At 37.8% G+C, this 26,956-nt stretch overlaps 1 protein-coding gene across 5 annotated transcripts in view; it reads right to left on the bottom strand.

Moving 5' to 3' along the window:
- Positions 1-26,956, bottom strand: part of SCN8A (sodium voltage-gated channel alpha subunit 8) — a 75,492-nt gene that overhangs the window by 22,041 nt on the left and 26,495 nt on the right. For 3 of the 5 annotated variants that reach the window (XM_026681329.2, XM_026681327.2, XM_087956221.1), the window contains 12 exons: positions 24,703-24,844; positions 23,676-23,882; positions 21,254-21,541; positions 19,995-20,354; positions 16,566-16,701; positions 15,888-16,126; positions 14,732-14,905; positions 13,248-13,604; positions 6,927-7,391; positions 5,845-5,962; positions 4,259-4,413; positions 3,007-3,180 (listed from right to left, as the gene is read on the bottom strand). In XM_026681329.2, coding sequence (XP_026537114.1) covers positions 3,007-3,180; positions 4,259-4,413; positions 5,845-5,962; positions 6,927-7,391; positions 13,248-13,604; positions 14,732-14,905; positions 15,888-16,126; positions 16,566-16,701; positions 19,995-20,354; positions 21,254-21,541; positions 23,676-23,882; positions 24,703-24,844 — 2,815 coding nt within the window. Of the gene's footprint in view, positions 1-3,006; positions 3,181-4,258; positions 4,414-5,844; positions 5,963-6,926; positions 7,392-13,247; positions 13,605-14,731; positions 14,906-15,887; positions 16,127-16,565; positions 16,702-19,961; positions 20,355-21,253; positions 21,542-23,675; positions 23,883-24,702; positions 24,845-26,956 lie in introns of all 5 variants that reach the window. The other 2 variants (XM_087956222.1, XM_026681325.2) reach the window with 1 other exon arrangement.

Raw genomic sequence — 26,956 nt, 5'->3', positions numbered from 1 at the left:
CCAGTGTTTCCTGGGCCCAACAGGTTATCCTGTATTGGTTAAAGAAACAATAGATGGACTCTAAGTTGGTCAAGGAGCACCAGAACACCTGAACTAAAGGGAGGGTGGATAAAAGAAAATTTGAGAACCTAATAACTGAAAAATGGGAATAAGTCAATAAATAAAAAGTAGGTAAACTGATAAAGACATCAATTTACAAAAATGAAACAAGAAATATATTTGAAAATGTATCAGTGTTGGGATAAAAATTGTAAAATATGTGAAATGTCAGACAATTGTGAAATGTCAGACAATGTCCAATTGTACTTCAACAATATTTTTTGCCCATCCATGCAAAAGCACTGAAAGATAAAATATCTTAAAGACAATTGTAAGTACGGAAATATTATTTTAATATGATATAATTACTCCCAAAGTAAGAGTCAGTGAACACAATGTAACTTACTTCTTCATAGACATAAATATGATTATACTTTTAAATTTCATTGATTTCAATGAAAGAATAATAGATGTGCCTAATCACTTCCACAGGAATATGTCAGATGGAACGGACTTCAGATTTGGAAAATTTGTCTTTTAGCCAATCTTGTATGAATGGTAGGGGTATGGAGCAGAACTGCTCTCTTAAGCAAGGAGAAATTGATGAAAAAAATGTTATTTTCTAGGATAGTCTCTTCTGTAGGGTCCTATAAATGAGAATGTTTCCTATCTCAGCAATTATAGATCTCAACAGGAAGAAGCTTCTGCTTCTCTTAGTTCTTCAAGGAAGCTAACTGGGCAATGCTGTTTTAGAAGAAGATATTCTGTCTCAGTTGCTCTCTGAAATTCATTAGTGATTGGACTTTTTTCACACATCTTCAATACACTGAAACAAAATGATGTGGATGTCTTGCGAGTTGCAGGAACTTGAATAAGTGAGGTAATGGCATTTTTTCCTCAGGGTCATGGCCATGTTTATATGATCAAAGCCCCAGTGCTTTGTTTGCCAGTGAGAGATATTAACACGTGTGCAAAAGGGTGAGCTTTCAATCATGTGATCATGACCATATTATTAGATTAGGTATTGAGATGAATGTAGTTAGATCACTCTTTGAAAATACTATTCATTCAAAATTAGGTGTAACATCATAACATCAACATCTTGTCCAAAAGAGCAAATCCATGTATGGTTTACTCAACAGTAAGCCCCACTGTGTTCAATGAGCCTTACACTCTAGCAAAAGTGCTGACGATCCAATTTTAGAACAATACTGATGGATAGGAATTAGCATGATCTTGCACTGCATTTATAGTTTGCATTTGTACAAAAGTAATATATGAACAAAAAGGATAATTGTATAAACATTTAAATTTTGGAGCTTAAAGGTCCCCTTGGAGGGAAAAAAATACACCAGGGGAACGAAGTTATGTTAAGGAGATGATTCTTTCTCAACACAAACAGACATTGAACATTAATTAAAAAAAAAAAAAGATCTAGGATATATTTCTTTGAACCTTGAAACATATTGATTATTTACACAGGGTAATATGTTAGTTTTCAAATGATTAATTCAAATATAGACTTGATATTTTGACATTGGACTAACAATAATCACATTTTTTTCTAAAGAATGAAACAAAAAGTACAGGGCAGCACAGTAGTAACAAACTATACTGAAGTTGTGTGTGGGGAAACAAATGCACAAAGATACTCAATGTCTGTAGAAATCTGAAGAGAACAAGAAAAGAAAATCGTCCCCAAATCTCAGAAATATTAGTGATCACAGTATTTCCCATTAATAATGCGACATCAAATCATGCAGACCTCTAATGCCTTTTTATCTAAGAGTAGGATGGACTTTTGTCTTAAAAGATCCAGGTCAACTTCATTTTGCTTCTGTTCACAATTTAACAACATTTAATGCCTTCTTTTGTAAATTTCATTTAAACAACAACAATAACAATAACGCTATATACCAGTAAGGTCCAGAAAATAAGGGCACTATCAAAAATATTACATCACTTTCAGGTCTTCTAATCCACAAAAATAGCATGTTAATACAGATGGTCAGTGGAAATTCCCATTGCTTTAAGAAAACAAGTATTTGAGACTCAAAGTATATTAAATTAGAATGTAAAAATTAGGTATATAAATGTAAGATACATGCATGAGGGCAAGTATGTTTTCAATTTGCCTTTCGGATCTCAGTCATTTGAAGGATAAACTGTGACAAGAAAAGACAATAGTTTTGTAAAGTGGCTTTGGGAATATTATGTATCTAATATTTGTAACTATTCATAATTTGTCATCCCCCCACCCCCATATCTTGTGGCTGGTGAAGATTTTGAAGGAAAGGCCACATTGTTTGAGAGATGCTAAAAGAAGCACGGGGGAAGAACAACTGAACAGGCAATCACTTAAACCTTCTCTAGTGGATGAAAGAGACTGCATTTTTCACCAAAGATCTTGTATCTTAAGGAGAAGCAAACATTATATTTGTGCAGGGGTGAAAACCTGCCTTTTGCTCTTGACCAAGCTAGATCAAGATTAATTTTGAATGTGAGCCTTTCAATTTTCCCAATTCATTTTTTGGGCGGTATTTTATTTTACGGATAAGATGGCCCTATCTCACTCTTTCAGCCCATTGTACAACTCACTGATTCTTTTCTTTATTTGAGATTTTTGATGGCAGGAGAATTCATGCACCTTAATAGAGCAATAGAAGTAAGTTTGTTTGCACTTCTGTTTGTTTCTGTGTGTCTTTACTCAAGTTTCTGTGTGGCATTTTCTCAAGTTCATTCCCTACTTGAATCTCAGTGAAAAAGTGGACCTGAAAGTGAAATATCGAAAACCTCCACAACAATGAACATTTTGAGTCGTGACGAGCAAGAATGGAAACAACATAATGTTTTGCCTTAGAGAAGATTTAGAAAGAAACAAGAGTAACAATGCTAGGTCTTATTTATTTAGATAGAGGTACAATCTCAGATCTTCAGGAAAATAGCAAAAATCAAAAAGATACCTACTGCTACAATGAGGAAATCCAACCAACACCAGGCATTCGTGAAGAATTTCACAAATCCATAGGCACACCACTTCAACAACATTTCAAGGATAAAGATGTAGGTGAAGACTTTGTCAGCATACTCCAAGACGGTGCGTATTGTCTTTCTCTGTTCTATATAAATATCCTCAAAGGCCTAAGGAACAAAAGAACAATAATTATTATATCCTAATCTTCGTATTAGTGAGCTACAAAGGTGCTTTGTTTTGATCTAGGTACTTCTGAAGGATGCTGTTGTAGCTGAATTCAGTTTACACATATATATTTATTTGTGATCTCTCAGCATTTAACTACAGGTTGTCCTTGACTTACAGGCTTGACTCGTGCAAGTGGCAGGCTGTCACACACGCACATGCACACACTGCAAGTCCAGATGTGCGTGAATGCAGGCCCGCTGCTTGTGCAATCAAGATGTACCCGCATACGTGTGTGGGGGCCAGCCCACAGCCTGGTTGTGAATAGGTCACAGTCCAGTAGTGGGCCATGGCCCAGGGGTTGGGGACCTCTGCCTTGACTTATGACCATAAAGGCTTATGACCAGAAATCCGGTCATATATTAAGGACTGCCTGTATTAACTCAAAGCCTGCCTAAAGAGGCAAAGGAGCTAAGTTCACATCTTTGGAGCCTAATTACTACCCCTTTTTCCTTCCTAAAATCAAACATTACCATATTGGTCTGATTTGTATGAGCAGATCTTCTCTTTTGTTTCCATACTGCCCAGACATAAGGAGGGACCAATACTAGCAGAGAAAAGAATACTGTATTGTTTTCAGATATGAGTTTAGAGTATGTAATTCTCATGCTTCTCTGGCTAAGCACAAATTGCCATTTAGTATTTATTACAAAATGCACCTGAGACCAAATTAAACACCTCAAGCCTTGTCATGAACATGAAATACTGCTGTAAGGGAAGAACAAGTCAAGCCTTCCCTAAAGGACTCCTCAACCTCAGTGTAAGGTTCTGCAGGAATATCTGGAATATCCTAAAAAGCAGTAAAATATATGAGTACAAAATTCTTCTGCAGTAGCTTTAGTAAGGGATGATTTTTCACTGTAAATGTGCCAGGGAGGAATAATTTCCTATCATGCAATTAGGACACCTCTGCTTGCTGCTATCTAACTTTTTTTTTTCCAAAAAAGAGAAGGCATTTGCAGCTGATTCATGAATTTCACACACCGTTCAGTTTGACTAGCAAAATAAAATGTTGCTCACCAAAGCTCCACTGCTGAGCAAGATCATGAAGATAATGAAGGTTTCAAACCAGTTATGTTCCACAATGAGAAAACATGTTTTTCTTAAGTTCCACCAAGACTTTCCCAGTCCTTCTTCTATGCCGACTTGGCAGCACTTGAACTTTTGCACACAGCCTGCAAAGGCAAAATTAATTTTGTTATTAATTTTGTTACAGAACACAATCCCAAGAGCCAGATGTTTTCCAGCTGTAAGGTATTTTCCCATTATTCATTCATTCCAAAATGCTGTCAATTAAAATTAACACTGAGCTACGAAGGATTTTACAGATGTACACATCTCTAGAGTTGTGCAAGTCTTATAGTTAAATCTCAAACCTCTAATAACATGCCATCAAAAGGAAACAAGTTAGTGATTCAATAAAATAATATAGTAAAATACTGCTATAAATGTAAGAGGCATCATGAGTTTCAGATCATGTGGTTAAACAGCATCCTTGCACCTTCTTCATACTTTAGAGATTGGTGAAAATTTATATTAATATAATTGCAGGTTCCCTTTGATTAATTACAAGCATCTCCAATCTGCGGCCCATGGACCACATATGGCCCTGAATAGCTAGCAATGTGGCCTCACAAGATCATAAACTTTTAACATTGTTATGTGGTTTTATATTATAAAAGTATATATTTTATATGCAGCTCAAGAAAATTACTCTTATTCAATGTGGCCCAGGCAAGCATAAGGGTTGGATTTATTACATTCACTCTTCCCTCCAAATGGGATTAATCAGGCCTCCAGACAATGAACAAATGAAGGTAGAAGGAATACATAACCAAACTGAAAGGCTAAGAGCAGAAATATAAACTTGATTCTTTGTTGTGATCTCTGTGCATCACCCATATGAATGATGCATCTATGCAAAACCCTTGTCCTGTTCATTCAGAGCTGAAGCAGATTGTGAGAAACACACTGTCAAATGTATATGATCTTTATTCCAGAAGGACTCACAGTGCAGTCATTTTGTGCAGTTCCTCTGTTCCAACAATTACTATTAACTCCAGTGTTTGAGGTTCTTTAAGCATGCTACATGGCCCCAGCCTCTGACCTTTACTCACTAGAATTGTCATAATACAATACTCAGCCTTGAACAAGTAAATCTTTCAGTCAAGCATTTTGGGAAGCCATTCTTCACCACGTCTATCATAGAGGGTGTACCTGCCCAACACATGTGAAAAACTTGCCACTTAGCCCTATCTTCAACATATAGAGGCCATAGTGACGAAAAAGTTCCTTGCCCATAACTATTATCCTCTGAATATTTTTTTTTTTGTATATTTGCACAACCCAACCACCTTCCCTTTTTCAGTTGTTGGTTTTGGTAAGTTTGTCTTGAACTTCCTATTCTGTCTCAAGAAAATTAGAGCGGAAACTGCACCCAAGAATACATGCAGAATAAAGTTATTGTATGAGCTGCCATGTAAATGTCCCTCAATACCCCCAACTTGTATTATGATATTATGTTGTAGACTTTGTAAAAAATTAAAAATGATGAATTCTTCCCCTTGTCCTGAGGATTTTTACATATACTCCATATTTAGTATCACCTTCAGTGAAGCATGCATCAGGATCCAAATACTCTTCTGGTGCTTCCACAGGTACCTCTTCTGCCTCTGGCTTTATATCTATGGTGCTCCCTTCTGATGAGCTTGTATCATCCAGCTTCTGGAATAAAAATGATAGCAAGAACATCACGTGAGATTCTTCATAGAAACAAAACAAGGATATTCTGGGGACTCAAAATGAAATCTTAAAAGAAGAGTCTGAGGCAGAGGTGGTATTCAGCAGGTTCTGTCCAGTTCTGGAGAACCCGTAGCGGAAATTTTGAGTAGTTTGGAGAACCGGCAAATACCACCTCTGACTGGAGATTTTATAGTATCCTTCCCCTGCCATACCCACCAAGCCACTCCCACAGAACCGGTAGTAAAAAAGCTGATCTGAGGGAACAAGAATGATTAGCCTTGAGAAAATTGAGAGGAAGAGCCAAGATAGTGATGATAAAATAAGCCCTAGGTCAACCTGTATTAGACAAATTAATAAAACAGACTTTCATTTTTCTGAAGCAGTGTGCCACTCAGTATTTATAGTATTATGTTTTCTTGTCCTACTTCCTCAAAACACCTGGTTTTCAGATTGTGGAAATTGATTCTGACCTGAGCAGCATAGCCAGGAAAAGATGCAAATAGGAATTTAATTATCTACCAGCTTCTGCATTTCCCAAATGTATCTTTTATTTGCTCCAGCTGGTCTTTCCTTTAATTCCTATGAGTGACATATTAATACTGTACAAAACATTTCATTATTTTAAGATGCATTTTTCCAAGTATGGCTAACAGCATCAAATTTATGGGCATCTGCTGATTGCAAGGCTCTATGCCAGGGGTGTCAAACTGGCGGCCCGCGGGCCAGATGTGTCATGCTCACCCCAGCTCCTCAAAGGGAAAAAAATGTCATGATAAATCACGTGATGGCAATGTCATGCTGCAAGTTTGATACCCATCAACCCATCAATTATTCTTCACAACAATCTAGTGCTCTGATCAAAATTGCAACCCGCTTCATTGTGAAGCTTGGTTCTCTAGCCACAAGTTCTTATTTGTCACCCTGGAATACAAATGGCGGGTCATACCTCTTTGCTGCCATCAGTATCACTGCTGAAATCTTCTGTGTTGAGGTTCTCAAAGTCAGACTCACCCACAGCAATGGGAACACGGACAGTGAGGTGAGGGTTGTTGATGAATGACATGTGGTCTTCATCAATGATGTACTTCTCCACACTGCTGCCAATGCCACTGGTGGTGCCATTTCCATTCTTCTGATAATCAATCTCCCGATTGATATCTGCCCCTGTGTGGTTAGCAATGCAGTTCATCTTCTTATCATATAGCTCATCCAGTGGCTTAATTTCATCTGCCTCCCTCTGCTTGAAGTGCGTCTGCACAAAATCATGTACTTTAATCTTTGTCCAAGCAATGCCCTTCTTGATCCGGATGACAGAGATCTGCAAGTTGTTCATCTCACCATCATCATCACTGGCTGCAAGGTTGTCTGCACTAAAAGAGCTCAGCAACAAGGCTAAGAACAGATTCAGCACCTGAATGAGCAGAAAAGGCAGATCAGGGCAATGCTTCTTAACAAGCTCTCTTTGGACAATTGCTGCAATTTATCCCACAAAAACACTGTTTTCACTTGGCAGTAGCAGGAGAAGTGAGACAGCTTTGCTTGGGACCAAATTGCCAGTAGGCCCCTCCAATAATAACAGTAAAACAACAGCAATGCTCTGAGTAAGAATGAATTGGCTTATTGATTCTTCTCTCCCTTTTTCTTTTTGTAATTCTGTGCCACACACATATATGGTATGTCTGCATGTGTGTGTAAAAACTCCTATAATACAATAATTTTTAATTACATATTCACACACACACATTATATGCATAGTATATCTCTCTGTGTGTATTTCATTCATTCACATATTCAATTATATATTCATTCATTCTTATAAGAAAGCAGTAGTAAAAAAAAACACCTGTGGAGTTAATAGAAGCTGCCTGGGTGCAGCATAAAATCTTATTGATTAGAGAGCACAATTGTATCATAAACCCCAACATTTTGAAGTATATACACTGCTCAAAAAAATAAAGAGAACACAAAAATAAGACATCCTAGAACTGAATGAATGAAATCTTATTAAATACTTTATTCATTACATAGTTGAATGTGCTGACAACAAAATCACACAAAAATTATCAATGGAAATCAAATTTAGCAACCCATGGAGGTCTGGATTTGGAGTTACACTCAAAATTAAAGTAGAAAAAAACACTACAGGCTGATCCAACTTTGATGTAATGTCCTTAAAACAAGTCAAAATGAGGCTCAGAAGTGTGTGTGGCCTCCACGTGCCTGTATGACTTCCCTACAACACCTGGGCATGCTCCTGATGAGGTGGCAGATGGTCTCCTGAGGGATCTCCTCCCACACCTGGACTAAAGCATCCCCCAACTCCTGGACAGTCTGTGGTGCAACGTGGCATTGATGGATGGAGCGAGACATGATGTCCCAGATGTGCTCAATTGGATTCAGGTCTGGGGAACAGGTGGGCCAGTCTATAGCATCAATGCCTTCGTCTTGCAGGAACTGCTGACACACTCCAGCCACATGAGGCCTAGCATTGTTGTGCATTAGGAGGAACCCAGGGCCAACCGCACCAGCATATGGTCTCACAAGGGGTCTGAGGATCTCATCTTGGTACCTAATGGCAGTCAGGCTACCTCTGGCGAGCACATGGAGGGCTGTGCGGACCCCTAAAGAAATGCCACCCCACACCATTACTGACCCACTGCCAAACCGGTCATGCTGGAGGATGTTGCAGGCAGCAGAACGTTCTCCACGGCATCTCCAGACCCTGTCACGTCTGTCACATGTGCTCAGTGTGAACCTGCTTTCATCTGTGAAGAGCACAGGGCGCCAGTGGCAAATTTGCCAATCTTGGTGTTCTCTGGCAAATGCCAAACATCCTGCACGGTGTTGGGCTGTAAGCACAACCCCCACCTGTGGACGTCGGGCCCTCATACGACCCTCATGGAGTCTGTTTCTGACCGTTTGAGCAGCCACATGCACATTTGTGGCCCGCTGGAGGTCATTTTGCAGGGCTCTGGCAGTGCGCCTCCTGCCCCTCCTTGCACAAAGGTGTAGGTAGGGGTCCTGATGCTGGGTTGTTGCCCTCCTACGGCCTCCTCCATGCCTCCTGATGTACTGGCCTGTCTCCTGGTAGTGCCTCCATGCTCTGGACACTACACTGACAGACATAGCAAACCTTCTTGCCACAGCTCGCATTGATGTGCCATCCTGGATGAACTGCGCTACCTGAGCCACTTGTGTGGGTTGTAGACTCCGTCTCATGCTACCACTAGAGTGAAAGCACTGCCAGCATTCAAAAGTGGCCAAACCATCAGCCAGAAAGCATAGGAACTGAGAAGTGGTCTGTGGTCACCACCTGTAGAACCACTCCTTTATTGGGGATGTCTTGCTAACTGCCTCTGCTTTCCACCTGTTGTCTATTCCATTTTCACAACAGCGTGTGAAATTGATTGTCAATCAGTGTTGCTACCTAAGTGGACAATTTGATTTCACAGAAGTGTGACTGACTTGGAGTTACATTGTGTTGTTTAAGTGTTCCCTTTATTTTTTTGAGCAGTGTATTTTCTCTGTTCTTTTTCTGCCACCCTTGAAAGACTTCAGTTTTTGGTTAACAGGATGAATGTAACCAAATTTTTAATGAATTTGCTTTCCCCACCACCACACTTTTGCATGCAGATATAGTAGGTTGTGAAACATTTTGAATTCAAAGGCAAAAAGATGCTTCTATCTGCAACTCCTTGAAACAACTGATTCTTTTCCTAGAATAGCAAAATCTTTCCTTGGAATCTGAAGCATGGCACAGCTGTAATTCATGCATATTCCTTTTTTCTATTTTCAATTCATTCAAGATAATGATGTTAGTAAAAGCATTCCAAGAAGCAACGCAGAAAGAAAGAAAATTTTGGGATCATGATTGAAGAGAGGGTGATTATCACAGATATTGAGTGCTAAGGATCCCTAAATGTATTCTATTCAGCATTTGAAGAGGTGGGTGATCTACCTTGTTTCTCCTAATAACACTGGAAAATTAGCAATGGAACCATTCTTAAATCTAACATATTTAATAGGGAATTAAGCAGGCTATTTGATTCCCCATTTAAAATAAGTACATAATCATATGTCAAGTGAAGAGACCTGCCTCATTACAGGGGTGGCATGGGGTGGTGTCCCTAAGAGGGTTGAGTAAGAAACATTGGGTGTGTGGCCAGCTAAAGCAAACAGAACTCTTTATTGGATAGCAGTGATATAGGAGAATGTGAGGCAGTTTTGTGAGAATAGTAAAGAGATAAATCCATACTGTATGAATGAAGACAATTAAAAACCACTCCTCTATTTTTACTAAGAAAACATAAGAGGAGACAATACAAAATTACTGACAATATAATGCTGGGGCATGAGCCCTTCAGTTCAGATGGCACTCAAAATGCTACTGAGGAAAAAGTTGAGGATCTTTCAGAGACTATGTTTATAAGGGACCCCGGAATGTAAGCTTGAACATGGTAAAGTTCAACACAATGAATGATAAAATCAACAGACTACATACTGAAATGTGGGCATCAGTCAATTGAAGTGGATTGGAATTGGACCCTTTCAGTCAAAAAATAATATAATTTATTGTTCAGTACACAAAAGCTTAGAAGGAACAGCATTGATTTCATACACAGAAAGGGTATGCACTTGGCTACGATATAGTCAATAGCTGAATAATATCACTTAGACTTCGTAGACAATCCATTAATATGATGATTATCCAAGTTGATGCTCCAAACACTGATGCATCAGATGTTTAATGAGTTTTATAATCAAATTCAATCTGAAATCAACAGATTAGGCGAACAAGAGACTGGAGTACCAAAGTTGGAAATATTAAAAAAGAAAATGTAATTGGATTGGAAGATTAGGAAACAGAAATGAAGCAGGAGAATGACATCATTCAAACAACCAAAATAATGCTTATAAGCTTGGTCATCACCAGATATCACATACACACAAATTTATATTATTGGTACAAGGAGGTTGAAAAGCTCAGTTGTAATAGCAAAAACATGGCCAGGATCTGATTTTGGAATAAGTTATTATACATCAAGCTAAAGTGGAAGAAGAAAGTCAACCAGTATCCACAAAATAATCTTGAACATCTATTCACAATTCTCAAGAAGAATATCAGCAATTATCTTGAACCTCATTGATACAGAATAATGAGGACTGTGGAATGAAGTCCAATGGGTTGTTAAGGATAACTGTGAACACAGGTTGCCAAAAGTGAAGAAACAGAAGAAAAGAAACTGGATTTCAGAACAAACAATGAAAATTGTCAAGAACAGAAGCCAGTTTTAAAAAAAAACAAGATATCAAAGGAAGAATTTAATAGACATAGAAAAATAAGGAAAGTCTTCCAAATGATATCCAAATTTAGAAGGAGGTCCCAACTTTGTGATAGTACACAACAGGATGCTGTGGACAAATATTCAACTTCCAAGGTACCTTACAAAATATTCCCTCCTTACAAAAAACCCTAATGCCAGATAAAGTTAGGGCAGTACTTCAATCATACTAGGTCATAAGGTTGCGGAAACTGATATTGTATCTGCAAAAATATGGCAAGCAACATAAAGATTTTAACCATACTATACTAGCAAATCTGGAGAATGACATATTGGCCAACAAACCGGAAGATGTCAGTCTAGATACCCTATGCCCAAGAAAGGAATCTTAATAGAGTGTGCAAAAATAGGATTAAGACTAAATATAAAGAAGAGAATGTCAAGAGATACAGCAATCTATCTTATAACTGATAGTGAAGATACTAAGATAGCAAATAGCTTCTGCTGTTTAAGTTCGTTTCCCCCACATTAAGGGAATCATTAGTCAAGAAGTATGCCACATGAGTGGAAAAACAATGAAGGCTTTGAAAAAAAGATACTTAGATGCTCTGATATGTCTTTAGCCACAAAAATCGGAATTGTGCAGACAATGTCTTTTACTGTAACATCCTATAGAAATTTGAAATTGGAAGCCGTATAGAAATAATTTTAACTTTATGGAACTTCACTGTTGGAAAAGACTCCTGATAACAGCATGGATAGCCAATAAACTAAACAAATGAATCATAGAACAAATAAATCCAGAATTCTCTCTGAGGCACAAATGACCAGACTTGAATTACATTTTGGATATATTATACAAAGACCTACCTGCCTTGTGAAATCTAAAATACTGAGAAAGATGGAAAGAAAAAGAAAAAGAGAGCAACCAGCAGCAAGGTAAATGGACTTGATTACAGTGGCAATGGATGCACCATAAGAACATGTGAAGAACCAGATTGGGGATAGATTGTCCTGGAGAAAATTTATTTATGTGGTTGCTAAAAATCAACACCTACTTGAAAAGAACATAATCAGTCAGTCAATCTAAACTTATTAGTTTATTCTAGATAGCACCCATTTCTGTCATTTTAGGTATTGCTCTTCTTAAAGACGCTTTTGTAAAAAAAAGATTAAAAAGGCAAATACGAATTCAAGGGGAAAGAAAAAACAAGTACCGGTAATTGAAAATTAGCCAGGTAAAATGAGTTTTTATGTGAAAGTTAGATCTCAAACCCCCAATACTTTTTGTCATCTTTCCTGATAAATAGTTCTGGAGAATGTGAAAGCTTGCACATTGTTTGTAAATGAGCTGGCTTAATTAAAACATTTAATACAGGAATAAATTTGTACAGCTTGGAAGGGAAGAATAGAATACGTAGAATAGTAAAATGTTCATTTGTTAAAAAGACATGGACATTAAAAAATTTGTATGCAGTTTGAAAATATGGAACTCTTTCCAACATTCATATTTTAAAAATATGAATCATACTATGGGACCAGTGTTATGGAAGAAGCATTCTGTCTGACATAAATAATACAAGTTTTTTTCATGCTCTCATGTCCTGCAATTTTGTACCATTTCATTAAGTAATATCATATATATATATATGCACCACTGCACTATTATTACCCAAAACATCTTGCTAGTTAAGATTCAGTATTGGATTTAGCATTCATGGGCAGTGAGGACTCCAGTATCATGATAGGTCTTCTCTTCTGATGCCTTCTTTAGAAGCTTTTTTAAAAGGTGGTTTAATATGGGAGCTGTAATTTAAATTTATCACAATATCCCAGAATGATGCTACTCATGAGAAACAAATACCTACATGAGTAGCTCATTTCCTTTATATAGAACCCCTAGTTTTCTATCTGAATGACAAATTGGATTATTACAAGATAGTCATTTACTTCCCACTTAAAAAGAACCATAGATATTTACTGACCACCAGATTTCCAATGACCATCACCATCATGAAGACAATAAGGCACATTGCCTGTCCTGCCACTTCCATACAGTCCCACATAGTTTCAATCCATTCTCCACATAGTACACGGAAGACGATAAGAAAAGAGTGGAAGAAGTCATGCATATGCCATCGTGGAAGATCACAGTCAGGGCTGATTTTGCAGACACATTCCTTGTAGTTCTTGCCAAAAAGCTGCATCCCCACTACAGCAAATATGAAAACAATGATGGCCAGCACCAAGGTCAGGTTCCCCAAGGCACCCACTGAATTACCAATGATTTTTATCAGCATGTTCAGAGTTGGCCAGGATTTTGCCAGTTTGAAGACTCTCAGCTACAAAATGAAGGAGAAAACATACATACTTAATTAAAGTGGGTGGGTGGGGAGGGACATACATGGAGAAAAAAAAGCAATACTTATAGAAACAGAGGAATCAGTTTCAAGAGAGGCTTAATCATCGTCATTAATTAAACACTGGACAGGACATCTCTAGAGATAAAGAATTATAACTATGAATTTTCAGCTGGAAAGGCTCATCACTAAGCCTTTCAGTCAATCATTATCATTGTACATCATGCCAAACATGAAAACTTAATTGCAGTTTGGGAGTATTCTTTAATCCAATCTTGAGATCCATTTGGCCTTAAGGAGTGGGAATATTTTTTACTCTTCCAGGAATTTTACTTCTATATATTACATATTACCATATAACACTATAAAAGCAATTTTAACCGGCTGTAAAAATATTTTGTCTGTCAATTAATTCATTTCGATTAACAATGTGGTTCTTTTTAACCACTGGTATCCTTCTGAGGTGTACATAATGTTAATAATTACAACAATAACACTCCAGAGACAATCTGGCTTTTCACCATATTGTTTCTTTCCACTTCACTTTATTTCTCTGCTCCTATTCTCTGCATCATAGATACATTTTTCTCCAATGTACACTCCTTTTCTATTAGTTTCAATTGTATGGATATTTATAGTGGCCCCCAGATCATTCTCATAGGCACTACTTGAGAAAGATCGATACACTGATATTAATGAGGGAGACTCATGGTTTGGGGAATCTTTAGTATTGTAGCTGTACTACCTAAAGGCCTGTACTGGGATTCTCCCTGTTAGGGAGAATCATAACAATTATGTACTTCTCCATTATTCCACTGGATGAAAAAGTTAGAAAGAGGGCAACATTAAAAACAACCATGTTTATTTCATTCATCTATAGAAGATTTGAAATGGAGCAATATAATTACAGAAACCATAGACAGAAATCACAGAGACCCCAAGAAATTTTTTTGGTTGCAAATTAAAGCATTTAACAAACTTCAATCTCTCAAGCGTCATTAGCACATAGTAATTTGTTTGCATGGAACCTAACAGCAGTTTCTTATGTTTATATCTAGATAAACATACATTACAGCCAATGTTCAATGTGTAAAATAAATAAGGAATACCAATCGGAAAGATCGCAGCACTGAAAGCCCCTCCACATCCGCTAGCATCAATTCTAGTAAACTGAGCGAGACAATAAATCCATCAAAAATGTTCCACCCTTCTTGAAAATAGTAGTAGGGATCCATTGCTATGAGTTTCAGGAACATTTCAGCTGTAAAAATTCCAGTAAAAATCTGAAAAGAAAGAGAACATTTAAACCGAATTAACGTAGGTTTGTCAACTTTGAAGGGAAGAAAAAAAAAACCTAGCTGCAGCTTGATATCAAGACAATTATTTTTTCTAGAATTTGAATGCTTGTTTCACCGCAAGAAAGCTAGAGAAAATCTGCCAAGAATTCTCCTGGGAGCCAACTTGAGATTTTAATCTTCCAAAGAAATCCCATTGTGGGATGAAGAAGAGAAGTACAGCTGATATTCGACCATCTCTCAAAAGTAAAATAAAATAATAAAAGTAAAGTAAAATAAACAGCAATACTAGGGACATTGTTGTTTTTTTAAAAAATCATGTAGGGTTATTCCTGAAGCAGGATGAACCCTCTTCACTAAAAAGCTGTAAATGATTTTGCTATAAATGTGCTGTCCTTCTTAATGGCAAAACCAACTGGAAGGAATCCCTAGGTCATCTCATATATTAAAAAATAAAATAGGTAACAATCCTGGCCTTTCTCTATCTGATTTGATGAGTATTTAAAAACCACACAATTATGTCATTTAAAACTGTGATGGTTGCAAAATAGCCCTGTGGGCAATAGTATGAAATGAGTTTTGTGGAACCACGTACACCTTCATTTTCTGAATTTGTCTAAAAAAGTACAACAGCTTTCTAGTCTGATGAAGAAGTTGTGAATAATTTAATCACTCAAAATAGTAATCAGGTATCCTGGATTTGTGGTGGTGGTGGTTGAAGGTGTTGGCCTAGAAATCAGAAGACAGAGTCCCATCTTAGGCATGATTGGCAGATTGGGCCAGTTACTTTCTCTCAGTGCAACCCACCTCACATGGTTATTGTTGTGGGGAAAATAGGGATAGGAAGGAGTATTCGTATCTTTGCTGCCTTGAATGACTTATAAAGTAATAAAAGTAGTGAAATCGAATAAATACTGTTCTTTATCATTCCAGTTGCCACTGGGAAATTTTTAACGCAGAAACTGCTTACCAGATTTCCTACAGCCAAGACATGCTCAAATTGTGGGGTCATGGGATGATGTTCCATTGCCATGAAAAGAGTATTTAGAACAATACAGATAGTAATGGCTAAATCCACAAAAGGATCCATGACAATCAGGTTGACAATCTCTTTTAACTTCACCCAGTGTGGGTGGCACTCCCAAATGAGGAAGGTATTAGCAAATTTGTACCAACAAGGGGGACATTTTCTTTGGGATTCTTCCAGTTCTATATCATCACAATAAAATGAGAAACAAGTTAACATTAATGAACACATACTTTATTCAAACATTCAAACAATTCAAAGAAACTTAATGGCAGAACTGAGTCATTTTTAATTTGCTGGCTCTGCTACCCCTAATTCAGATTTATAGATTTATTCTTTTGGATATTTTGGATATTAAAAAAAAATCAAAACATATATAACAATGAGCATGTTAAAAATGGGACACAAAATACACATGCCTGATAAATCAAAGAATGCATATAAACTGAGACTTGGATGTCATTGAACATTGTAACTTTATAAGACCTGCATACTTTTAATGTTCATGTTTTTATCATGATGTTTTGCTCTGATTGATTAAGTAACAGAAAAGGGAATAATCTTTAGAAATATAGTGACCTTATGAACTTGTTGAAATGGATACATTCCTATTAAACATACCTTCTACAAGGGTATTTGTTATGACTGTCATTATACTATTGGTTCGATCCTTTCTTCCATATGAAGCATTCAGTTGGTCCATTGATACCAGAAGTGACCCAGTGGCTTTCTTCTTAATCTCTACTTCTGTGGTTGCCTGCAAAATCCATTGATGTTCTTTAAAATATTACTCTTTAAAAAGGCTTTTGCCTGAAAAGACAGAATTTGTTTTCTACTCCTCTATCAGAACTAGATTATATTGCAGATTTTACTTCCACTATTAAAATTATCCCGTTTCTTTTCTTGCTGCAGGGAAATATTTTCCCCGGCAAGAATAAAAGCAATTAATGGGAAAACTTGGATCATAAAAAGTATCCATGAGGAAAGATTAAACAATATTCCTCTTTAGTTCTAGTCAAATTCAGAATTGGCAGTTAACAAAAAAATATTAGAAGAATTTTTCAAATTGTGCATACCTAGCTTAATCCTAAATATCCCTAGATCATCATTTAGAGTGCAGTTTTGTATCTATGAAATTAAAGAAAATTAAGTAGGTATAAATAGAAACATAGAGACATATTGTTTGTGTTTGTCTATGGTTGATTCTAGTAGAAACCTAATTTCGACTGATTCCTTCAATGCTTCCCTAAAATTAGAGGCAAACACAACTATATTGTATTACAAATAATTTGATTCACTATTGTTTTAAGACAGACAAATTCATTATCTGTTGCTTAGGGTCTACATATGTTGCTGTTTGGAATCCACTGTTTATTTGGCGAATATTCAATATTCCCTAAATGGTTTCTCATATGTAGTGATTAGTTGAACAAAGGTACTGCTTGGGAAGTCCCTGTGCAAGGAAAATATCAGGAAACTGGTATGTAACATAGTAATATATTTCATAATGTTTTTCCATGCATCATGCTGTTGTTAGCAACTTGTAATTTTTGCATGCTGTTAGAGAAATAAATTCTAAAACAGTATACTAACATGCTAACTAGGGAAAAGGGTAAGAACTAAATTGAAATTAATTAGGAAAGGCTTCAAACATTCTCAGGGAGGAATGATTTAATTTTGCTTGCAAGTATTAAAGACATTTGGGATTTCATTTTGTGTGTGTGTGTGTGTTTGGAAAAAAAGAGCTTGGAGTTCACAAATGAGAAGCAAGACCAATGTTATGCACATCAGCCAAAGACAAAATAACTTTTTCTTAGTGTTTCTTCTGCCACTGGTGAAGTTTTCACTTTACTTTAGTAGTAAAGTAGCTGTATTACTATAAATTGGAATTTAAAAAATTGAAACTTTAAGAAAGTGAGAGAGGATCTTAATTGGAAATATTGTCTTAGGCAACAACATAAATCCTTTCTTTCACTTTTCTAGTCCAACTTGGGACTCCCGACTCATGTGCCTTTTGTCAGCCTAAATTGCACTGAATATTAATAATGGTATTTATATCATTGATATAGAGATAATAAACCATATATCAATGTTATAAACATTTAATACAAATAATATAAATTTGTATTAAATATTTATACCAATAAGGTTTGCGGTGTGCAGGTGATCGATGTATCTGATTTCCCCCCATCTCCTTTACTCTTTTTTATTTTTAAGCATATATGTCAATGGGTTGTAATTTCGCGACTATATTTTAATCTTCTATATTTTATTATATAGAAGGGAAATAGCAGAAACATACATGAAATAAACAAACCTCCTAATATTTCCCCAGTTCTACCTTTATTAACATAAATATGTTCTGAAATCTTACTAAATCTATTTCTATCCATGAAGGAACATGTATCTTTTAATGAAGAATGAGAGACAATAAATAACAGGTTTTTTTTTAATGGAGAGTTTTGCCATTTTTAACAAAGCTATTTTAGGCAAAGCTTTTCTTTCTTTTTAATAACCAGCATAATTTTGTGCCCTAGAAAAAACTCTGTTGATCATCTTTTAAAGGAGATTCTACAGCACTCTAAATTACAAGAGCTACTTATTAGGGGATGGAAAGTGCACCTGCAGCAGCCAAGAGGGTGTATTTTGCAAACTCAGAGCTGTCCCAGAAAGTGGCCCAGATTAAAAGACTGCATAGTTCTGAACTTGATGGGGGAAGGGGGAAAGAGGTTCAGTTTAGCCTTACCTTAGAATCTCTCAAATTGTATCTAATAGGATAGAAGGTTATAACTTTAGTTTGGCAAGATTTTGTCCATTAGGTGCAAGCAAATAAAGGATTAAACTCGATTGGATCTGGGATTCAGCCTGACATATTATGAGTGAAGAACAACCCATAGTCTCTTTGTTTTCATTATGAGAAAATGATATTTTTTCTCAGTACCCTGAACATTCTGAAATAATGCCATTATTTATAGATTACACAGCAGTGAAGGGAAGTCTCTACTCCTCTAATCCCTCCCCCCCTCAATCTCACAACCCAACTCAGAATATCTGCAGCCTGTATAGCTAAAAGTTAATTATTGTGGAAGTTTTAACCAGCAACATACAGGTAGCCTTCAATTTATCACCATAACTGAGCCATTGAAGACATTAAGTGGGTTATCACATGATTTGATAACCTTTTTTGAGGTGGTCATTAAGTGAACATCACAGTTGTTAAGCAAATCCATTTTATCCAATGGACAATTTTTGCTGAAAACCAGAAGTAAATACCAGAAACTGTTAAAAAAAAATTGAAAATTGTGGTCAGGTGATCAAGGAATGCTGCAAACAGCCATACATACAAACTGGTTACTGAGCACCCAAAATGCGACAGTGTGACCACATCTTTGTGCTTGTGTACATGCGTGCATGCGCATGAACTATCAGAACTTCAAAATTGGATCATAGTTAATTTTGTTTGCGGAGGTGGGTGTCTGTTGAAACTTCACATGGTTGTTAAGCAACAGGTCATTAAGTGAAGACTACCTGTATACAGTATAGGGTCCTGCATTACATTTTATTTCAATCTTCTTGCTTTTTAAACTACGAACTAAAGCTGCTTGAAAAAGGAAATAAATAATTTGTAAGGAAAACATTACATGGAATTAATTCTATTTATACATGTGGGATTTAAAAATATCTCCTCTACCTCATTCATACCCAGATGTTTTTCTAAATATTTTTTAGATCATTTCACATTTTTGATGCAACAAATAGCACATTTATCAGGATTATATTCCTTTTAAAAAAAATCTTCCAAGCCATTATTTTCTTAGAAGTTCAAAGGAAGAAAATGGGAATAGGTAGGAGGAAAAATAAGGATGAAAAGCAGAATAATTTGGAAAGAAAGTTCAGACGATCATATGTCAAACCAATTTCTAATCATTCCATCAGGGATCCATTTGGCGGCATACAGGAAAGCAGAAAAATGGGCAGACCGCCATGCCTGGACTATCTACTCACTGACTTCCTTACACTGTCATCAGTAGCTGCCTTATCTATTTTCACCTCAGGCAGAAGACGCCCGCTGGGGATGTTGGAGGTTGGGCCACCAATCAGGGAGACCACACCATTACAGTCCACAGTGCTATTCCGCTTCACGTTCCGACGAATGCTGGGAAAAATGCGTGAGGACCGGCTTCCTTGGCTATAACCACTGTAACCGCTGTAGCTGCTTTTCCTGTCGTAGCCTCGGATTGGGATGAAGAGTGAATCCCTCCTGCCCTCGCTCTCTTCCACCGTGCTGTGCTCATCATCGGCAAATTCATTCTCTGACCCAGGATCTCGGAACCCTCTCTTGAAGCTGAAAATGCTGCTTTTGCTGTTGTGTCGAGAGAGATATGGGGATCCTGGAATGCTAAGCAGTGACTGAAAGGGAAAACAAACAAGAAGGCAAAATTGGAATTGTGCAACAGGGGCAAGAATCCATAAAGGACCTCTAGTGAAGGAAATGACATCCTGGATTAAAAAGAAGTTGCAAAGGAAAAAAATTCTTCATGAAAATACCTCACAAATATACTATTGGCTTGTGGTCAAGCAATTGGGCAATTATTTCAAATCAAATACATAATTTACATTCCACTCCTCTTGTAGCTTCTTGTTCCCATTTACTACTTGAACTTGTCAGATTGCTGGTAGTCCTCGATTTATGACCACAATTGAGCCCCAAATTTCTGTTGCTAAGTGACAGTTGTTAAATGAGTTTCCCCCCATTTTACAACCTTTCTTGCCACAGTTGTTAAGTGAATCACTGCAGTTGTTAAGTTGGTAAAATGATTGTTAAGTGAATCTGGCTTCCCCATTGACTTTGCTTGTCAGAAGGTTGCAATCACATAACACCCCCCGCCCGCCCCAGGACACAGCAACCATCATAAATATGAGTCAGTTGCCAAGTGTCTGGATTTTGATCACACGATCATAGGGATGCTGCAACGGTCATGTGAAAAATGGTCATAAAAGTCATTTTTTTCAGTGCCATTGTGACTTCAAACACTTACTAAATTAACTGTTGTAAGTCGAGGACTACAGTAGCTAAAATAGCTGTAAAGCTTAAGCAAAGTGGAGAAGGAACAGAAGCAAGGCCTTCATTGTGTCAAAGATTGCTGCATGCATAGAGTCAAATTAAAACACTGATTATAAAAGGGGAACATGTTGCACTGTTATCTGAAAAGGTAGCTAAAGAATCCAGTCCATCCTTCTCTCACACAGCCGTGGCACAATGTAAAGTTTAGATGTGGAAATTTTTGCTTGTGGAACTGACACTTTACCTGATTCATAATGGAGAGCTTCCGGCCAAGCCTGTTGTCTGGCAAGCGGAAAACCTTCCTCCTCATTCCATCTTCTGATTCTGACTTAAATACTTTCTCAATATCTCCCTTTTCCTCTCCTTCTGAGAGCTCCTTTTCCTTCCGCTTTTTCCTTCTGTTTCGTCTCTCTTTGGCACTCTTAGAGCTGAGCTTGGAGAACTCAGAAGAGGTATGGGACATCCTTCCCCCACCATCTTCTTCTACACCATCTTCAGACACGGTCCCTGCTGAGGTAGCCATGGCTGCAGCCTTCAAAAAAAGAGAAATATGTTCTAAAGGACAGGAAAGTGATAGACTAACAAAGGATCAAGCAAAGAGTAGGGATTCAGGAGAGTGAATCAGCAAAAATCATGTCTCTTTCCAGTTTTCTAACTATAGTAATACAACAACCAAATAATGTTCCTATCACCATAAATTATAATTCTGAAATTAAATGTGGTCATCAGGCATGAATTATGAAGAATTTCTGTAGAAGAGGAAAAAAAATCTTTTATGCAAGGTAGAAGCCGCCCTCCACATTTTTTCCTCAGGGATTGGCCCATCCAGTCTAGCCACAAAGAGGCCATTTCAGACAATCTCCCAGCTGGCAAAGTTCACAGTGATTTACCTAATGCAGACAGGCTTTGGGCCTATCTGAACTTGGGAGAAAACACTTTCCAATCTTTAAACCTTGAGTGTGTTCACACATAGTACTAACTTCTATATAGGACACATTGCATATTATTTAGTTGACAGCAGTTTTATGCCATCTCCCCTTCTGCCTAATATGTCAATCAGTCATGAGATATATGGATAACCATTTCTTCACAACAAGAATACAGGAGTATGGTGGCTTGACCAGAGTTAGGAGCTTTTCAGGAAAAAGTCTAGATCTTGTATAAGCCCAGTCCAAGCTGATGGTTTGTTTCACTGGTGCGACTTAGCTAATAATTACACAAAGGTGGGTAGGAACATATTCAAAACTTTATTTCTATTCTGTAGAGCTCATACTTGCGACTAGAGCAAACCCTCTGGGCTCTGTGTATCAAAAATTTAGAAAACCCATAACTTGATTTGGCTGGCCTGTCACACACAAACCTTGTGCTATGTACTGTTATATATAAAGAAATGTCAAATAATTACAAAATTAAAACACATGTAAAACAAATTTATTTCTGGAGAGTCTGGAGTGCACAAAAAGTACACCCCATTCTTTTAAGAATTTGTTGTTGGGTGTTGGTGAACACTAGTATGCCACCCAAAATGTTAAGGTGTGTCACATTTGACACATGTGTCATAGGTTTGCCATCACTGGACTAGAGTGACAAAGGAAAAACTCCTGCATGCCCTCACAACCGGTGTATATATGTGCCCTATTAAATTACATCAGTGGTTTTGATTGGTTGAAGACATTTACCTCACAATGCACCTTAACTTTTGGCAGGCTCTTCTCTGTTTCTGGGCAGATTTCCTAACTTTCTCATGGAGGTGCCTAATGACTATTCTAATTTTTTTCCTTAGGAATTTCCAGCAGTTCTTTAGTGCAGTGCCATCAGTAGGATGGAGCTTGTGAAAAGCAGAACAATATATATGCTCCTCCAGAAATAGTTTATTTTTGCAGGCCATAATTCAGACGGTGATTAAGACTCTTTGCCTTAACGTCAGTCACAGACTCAGGCTAGGTTCAGGCCATATTCCTAACCAAATTTTTGCACAACTTGTCATGTGAACGAGATCACTGTGATTAATCAGAACTGAATACTTTCCAACTTCCAATTCTGCATTGGTAAGGATAATGCTTCAGCATCAACTTTCTGTATTGTTACCGAAGGATTACAGGTAGTCCACAACTTACAACTGAAGTTCAGTTAGTGACCGTTCAAAGTAACAACGGCACTGAAAAAAGTGACTTATGACCATTTTTCACACTTATGACTGCCGCAGCATCCCCATGGTCATGTGATCAAAATTCAGACACTTGGCAACTGTCTCATATTTCTGATAGGCTGCAGTGTCCCAGGGTCACCTTTTGCCATCTTCTGACAAAGTCAATGGGGAAGCCAGATTCACTTAACAACCGTTTTACTAATTTAACAACTGCAGTGATTCATTTAACAGCTGTGGCAAGAAAGATCGTAAAATTGGGCAAGACTCATTTAACAAATGTCTCACTTAGCAACAGAAATTTTGGGCTCAGTTGGGGTCGTAAATTGAGGACTACCTGTACAGGCAACTTTCCTTATCACTGGGATTAGAGGCAAGAAAGAACAAGTAACACCATTGTTTAGATAATGGGTGGAATTAAATGGTTCAAAATACTTGCATAGTTTTTGGATGGAAACAAGATTTGGGTATTGATAGTTAACACTTTAAACAATGGGGTAGACGAAAGAAAGAAGCAAACCTGGGCTTCCTCCTGTTGCTTTTTCAGTTGTTCCAACATGGCCTTGAATTCTGCTTCCTTCTGCTCTGCCTCTTCCAATGTAGCCTGGTTTTGTTCTTCATAGGCCATAGCCACCACAGCCAAAATCAAGTTCACCAAGTAGAATGACCCAACAAAAATAACGAGGACAAAAAAGATCATGTAGGTTTTTCCTGCAGCTCGCAATGTCTGTAAAGAAGGAAGGGCAATTGTAAGATTTCCTGACTGCACCACCAAGTAAAAGAAGAATTTATGGTGCGCTGCCTCTTCCTCATTGCATAGGTATCTCTAGTCTTCCTGGTACTTGGAATTAACTTTTTGCTTTGTCTACAAGTGACTTCTAAGATCCTGTTCCTTCTCTGATGTATTCTGCTGTCCTGCCTCAATAGGAGACTGGCCATTGTGGCTAGGAGCTTCATTTCTCAACGACTTTTCTGTTGGGAAACGGATAATCTTTTCAAGAATGAAACAGCCGCACTGTATGTTTCTATACCTCTCTCTACCAGAGCTGAAGTTTTGCAGCAGCTAATTCAAGTCACCATCATCACATAGGTCTAGTACAAACATTATTTTGTACCTAATAACAGCAAGCTACCATTTAGTGTTAACGTTTCAAGCATTAGAAGTTGCTTTTGTCAAGCATCCATCCTTCAAATTGTAAATGATAGATAGGGCAGGACAGAGGTGTATAAACTCCTGAGCCTGATTGTGAACCCAGGAGTTCACAATCCTGCTGGAAAAATGGCACAGTGTCTTGCCATTTTGAGAGAAGAACCTTTAAAGCTAGAGTGCAAGCCTTGGATTTATTTCTATCCAAATCCCAAAACAGAGCCCAGAAAATTCCAAACCTTCCCTCCTGCAATAGAGAAAAAACAGACAGTTCTGGATCCCACCTTCTTGACATTGTAAATCTAACCATTGCAGGCTCTGGACACTCAGCTCCAGCCATTAAAACATTGCCCATCCGTAATTTAAGGCAAGAAACATGATCATGGAGAGACATACTTACTAATTGATACAAGTTTTCCCAAAAGTCCTGAGTCATGAGACGAAATAAGGCCAGGAAGGCCCAACCAAAAGTATCAAAACTGGTATAGCCATAGTTTGGATTCCTCCCTGCTTTCATACACATGTATCCTTCTGGGCATTGGCTGCAGACAAGATGGAAGGAATTGTTTCAGATTTGGGAGAGTAGAAAATATCAAATTCCAAAAGCAAAGATTGACCACAATCATTTTCACAATTCCTCTTTTGACTTTGTGCAAAACTGATTGATACTACCACAGGAATGAGGCAAAGGCTTGCATTCAGTATGGCTATTGGGAGTTTTTATTGACTCAACATTATTTTTACTGACTCAACATTATTAGAATGATTTCATCCAGGACAGACTCCCCCATTTTTGGTTGTTTTTGATAAGTCCCAGATGTTGGTGTTCAACCCTTAATCAATCAAATAAGAAAAGGTTGTATATTCTATAGGCAAATATGCAAAAGTCATATTATAGGGAACCACAGAGATGACCTTGGAGAAACTATTCATAGAAGGTTATAGTGACGTCCAAAATGGAAACAGGGAAAATATTAAGAAGAGACTCAGACTGATTTCTCCTGTCTCCCTGGAGTATAAGAGCAAGTGAAGGGTAAACACAGCCAGATTTACAACATGAAGCCAATTTGGTCTAGTGGTTAAGACACCAGGTTAGAAACTAGGAGACAATGAGTTCTAATCTTGATTAGGGATGGAAATAATCTGGGTGACGTTGGACCACTCACACTCACTCACCTCACAGGGTTGTTGTTATGGGGAAAATAGGAGGAGGAAGGAATAAATTAGGTATACTTGCTGCCTTGAGTTTTTTATAAAAATAATAAAAGTGGGATAACAAAAACTAAAATAAATTCTATTCATTTTAGCCAAATGCAAAAAACTCTTGTGAAACCTGATCTAGTCAGTTTCAAAAGGCTGACATGTACAATATATACTGGTTGGTCATGGCAATCTTCATTCCTTCTGTACCAAGCCAATATGCCATCTCAGAGAAAGAAAAAAATACAACTTTAACAGAGAAACAAAATAAAAGACCAATTGGACTGTGCTCGTCTCTGCATCAATACCGTATTTATCGGCGTATAACACGCACAGGCGTATAACACGCATCTTCATTTTAAGAGGGAAATTTCACCCCCACTCCCACCCCACGCACGCGCTTCAATCCACAGTGTCCCATTCTGCCTGCCTGCCTGCCTGCCTTAGTTTCTGGTTGTTTGGGAGCAGCTTCGGCTGAGAATAATAACTATTCGCCTCTTTACTCAGCCGAAGCTGTTCCGATTCAACCATTAACGAAGGCAGGCAGGCAGGCAGAACGGAGCACTGCGGGCGGGCAGGCGGGCGGACGGGGTGGGGAGAAAGGCGACAGGAAAAGCCCCTCCCCCGCTTCTTTGAAGCAGTTTCTTCCTGTGCTGGTGGAGGAGCGAGAGAGCGACTGAGAGAGCTGACCCAGAGAGAAGGACAGGCTTCGGTTGCTTCCTCCCTCCCCTTCTTTCATTTGTGTCCTTGATCCCCGATCCCAGCAGCATTCACCGAAGGCTTCTTAACATTATATCGGCGTATAACACGCATACATCATTTGCCCCTATTTTCAGGGGGAAAAAGTGCGTGTTATACGCCGATAAATACGGTACTTCACAAATATTCAAGAAAGAGTTAATTTGCAAAGCACCTCATTTAAGCAATGTCTCTTGTCCACAGGCTCACCATCTGAAAGGTAGTACTCCATTTCTTTTGACTTGAGGCAAGGAGTAATTAAGATTGAGTGAGCATCCTATTCAGATATGAGGTCACAAATGAATGTGGGTAAAGAGAAAAAGTGCAATTCCAATCCTAATCCTGTACTATAGCAAGGTGCAGTTCATGCCTTACAAAGCTAATGGTGACAGACATCAATACCAATGACACTTAGATTTATATATCACTTCATAGTGCTTTACAGTCCTTTCTAAGCGATTTACAGAGTCAGTGTATTGCTCCCAACAATCTGACTTCTCATTTTATCAACCTTGGAAGGATGGAAGATTGAGTCAACCTTGAGTCAGTCAAGATTGAACTTCTGGCAGTCGGCAGAATTAGCCTGCAGTACTGCATTCTAACCACTACGCCACCATGGTTCTCAGATAGTTTATTATTAATAAAAAAGAAACAGGTTAATTTTTCAATCAGCCTAAGGTGTCTCAGTACTGGGTAGACAGATTGCTTTACAAATA

The sequence above is a fragment of the Notechis scutatus genome, chromosome 2 (assembly GCF_049901735.1).
Source record: "Notechis scutatus isolate UNSWTSFEM ecotype Mainland chromosome 2, rNotScu1.2, whole genome shotgun sequence".
NCBI classification, from domain to species: Eukaryota; Metazoa; Chordata; class Lepidosauria; order Squamata; family Elapidae; genus Notechis; species Notechis scutatus.
The sequence above is the reverse complement of the archived record's forward strand: the minus strand, read 5'-3'. Positions and strand labels throughout refer to the sequence as shown.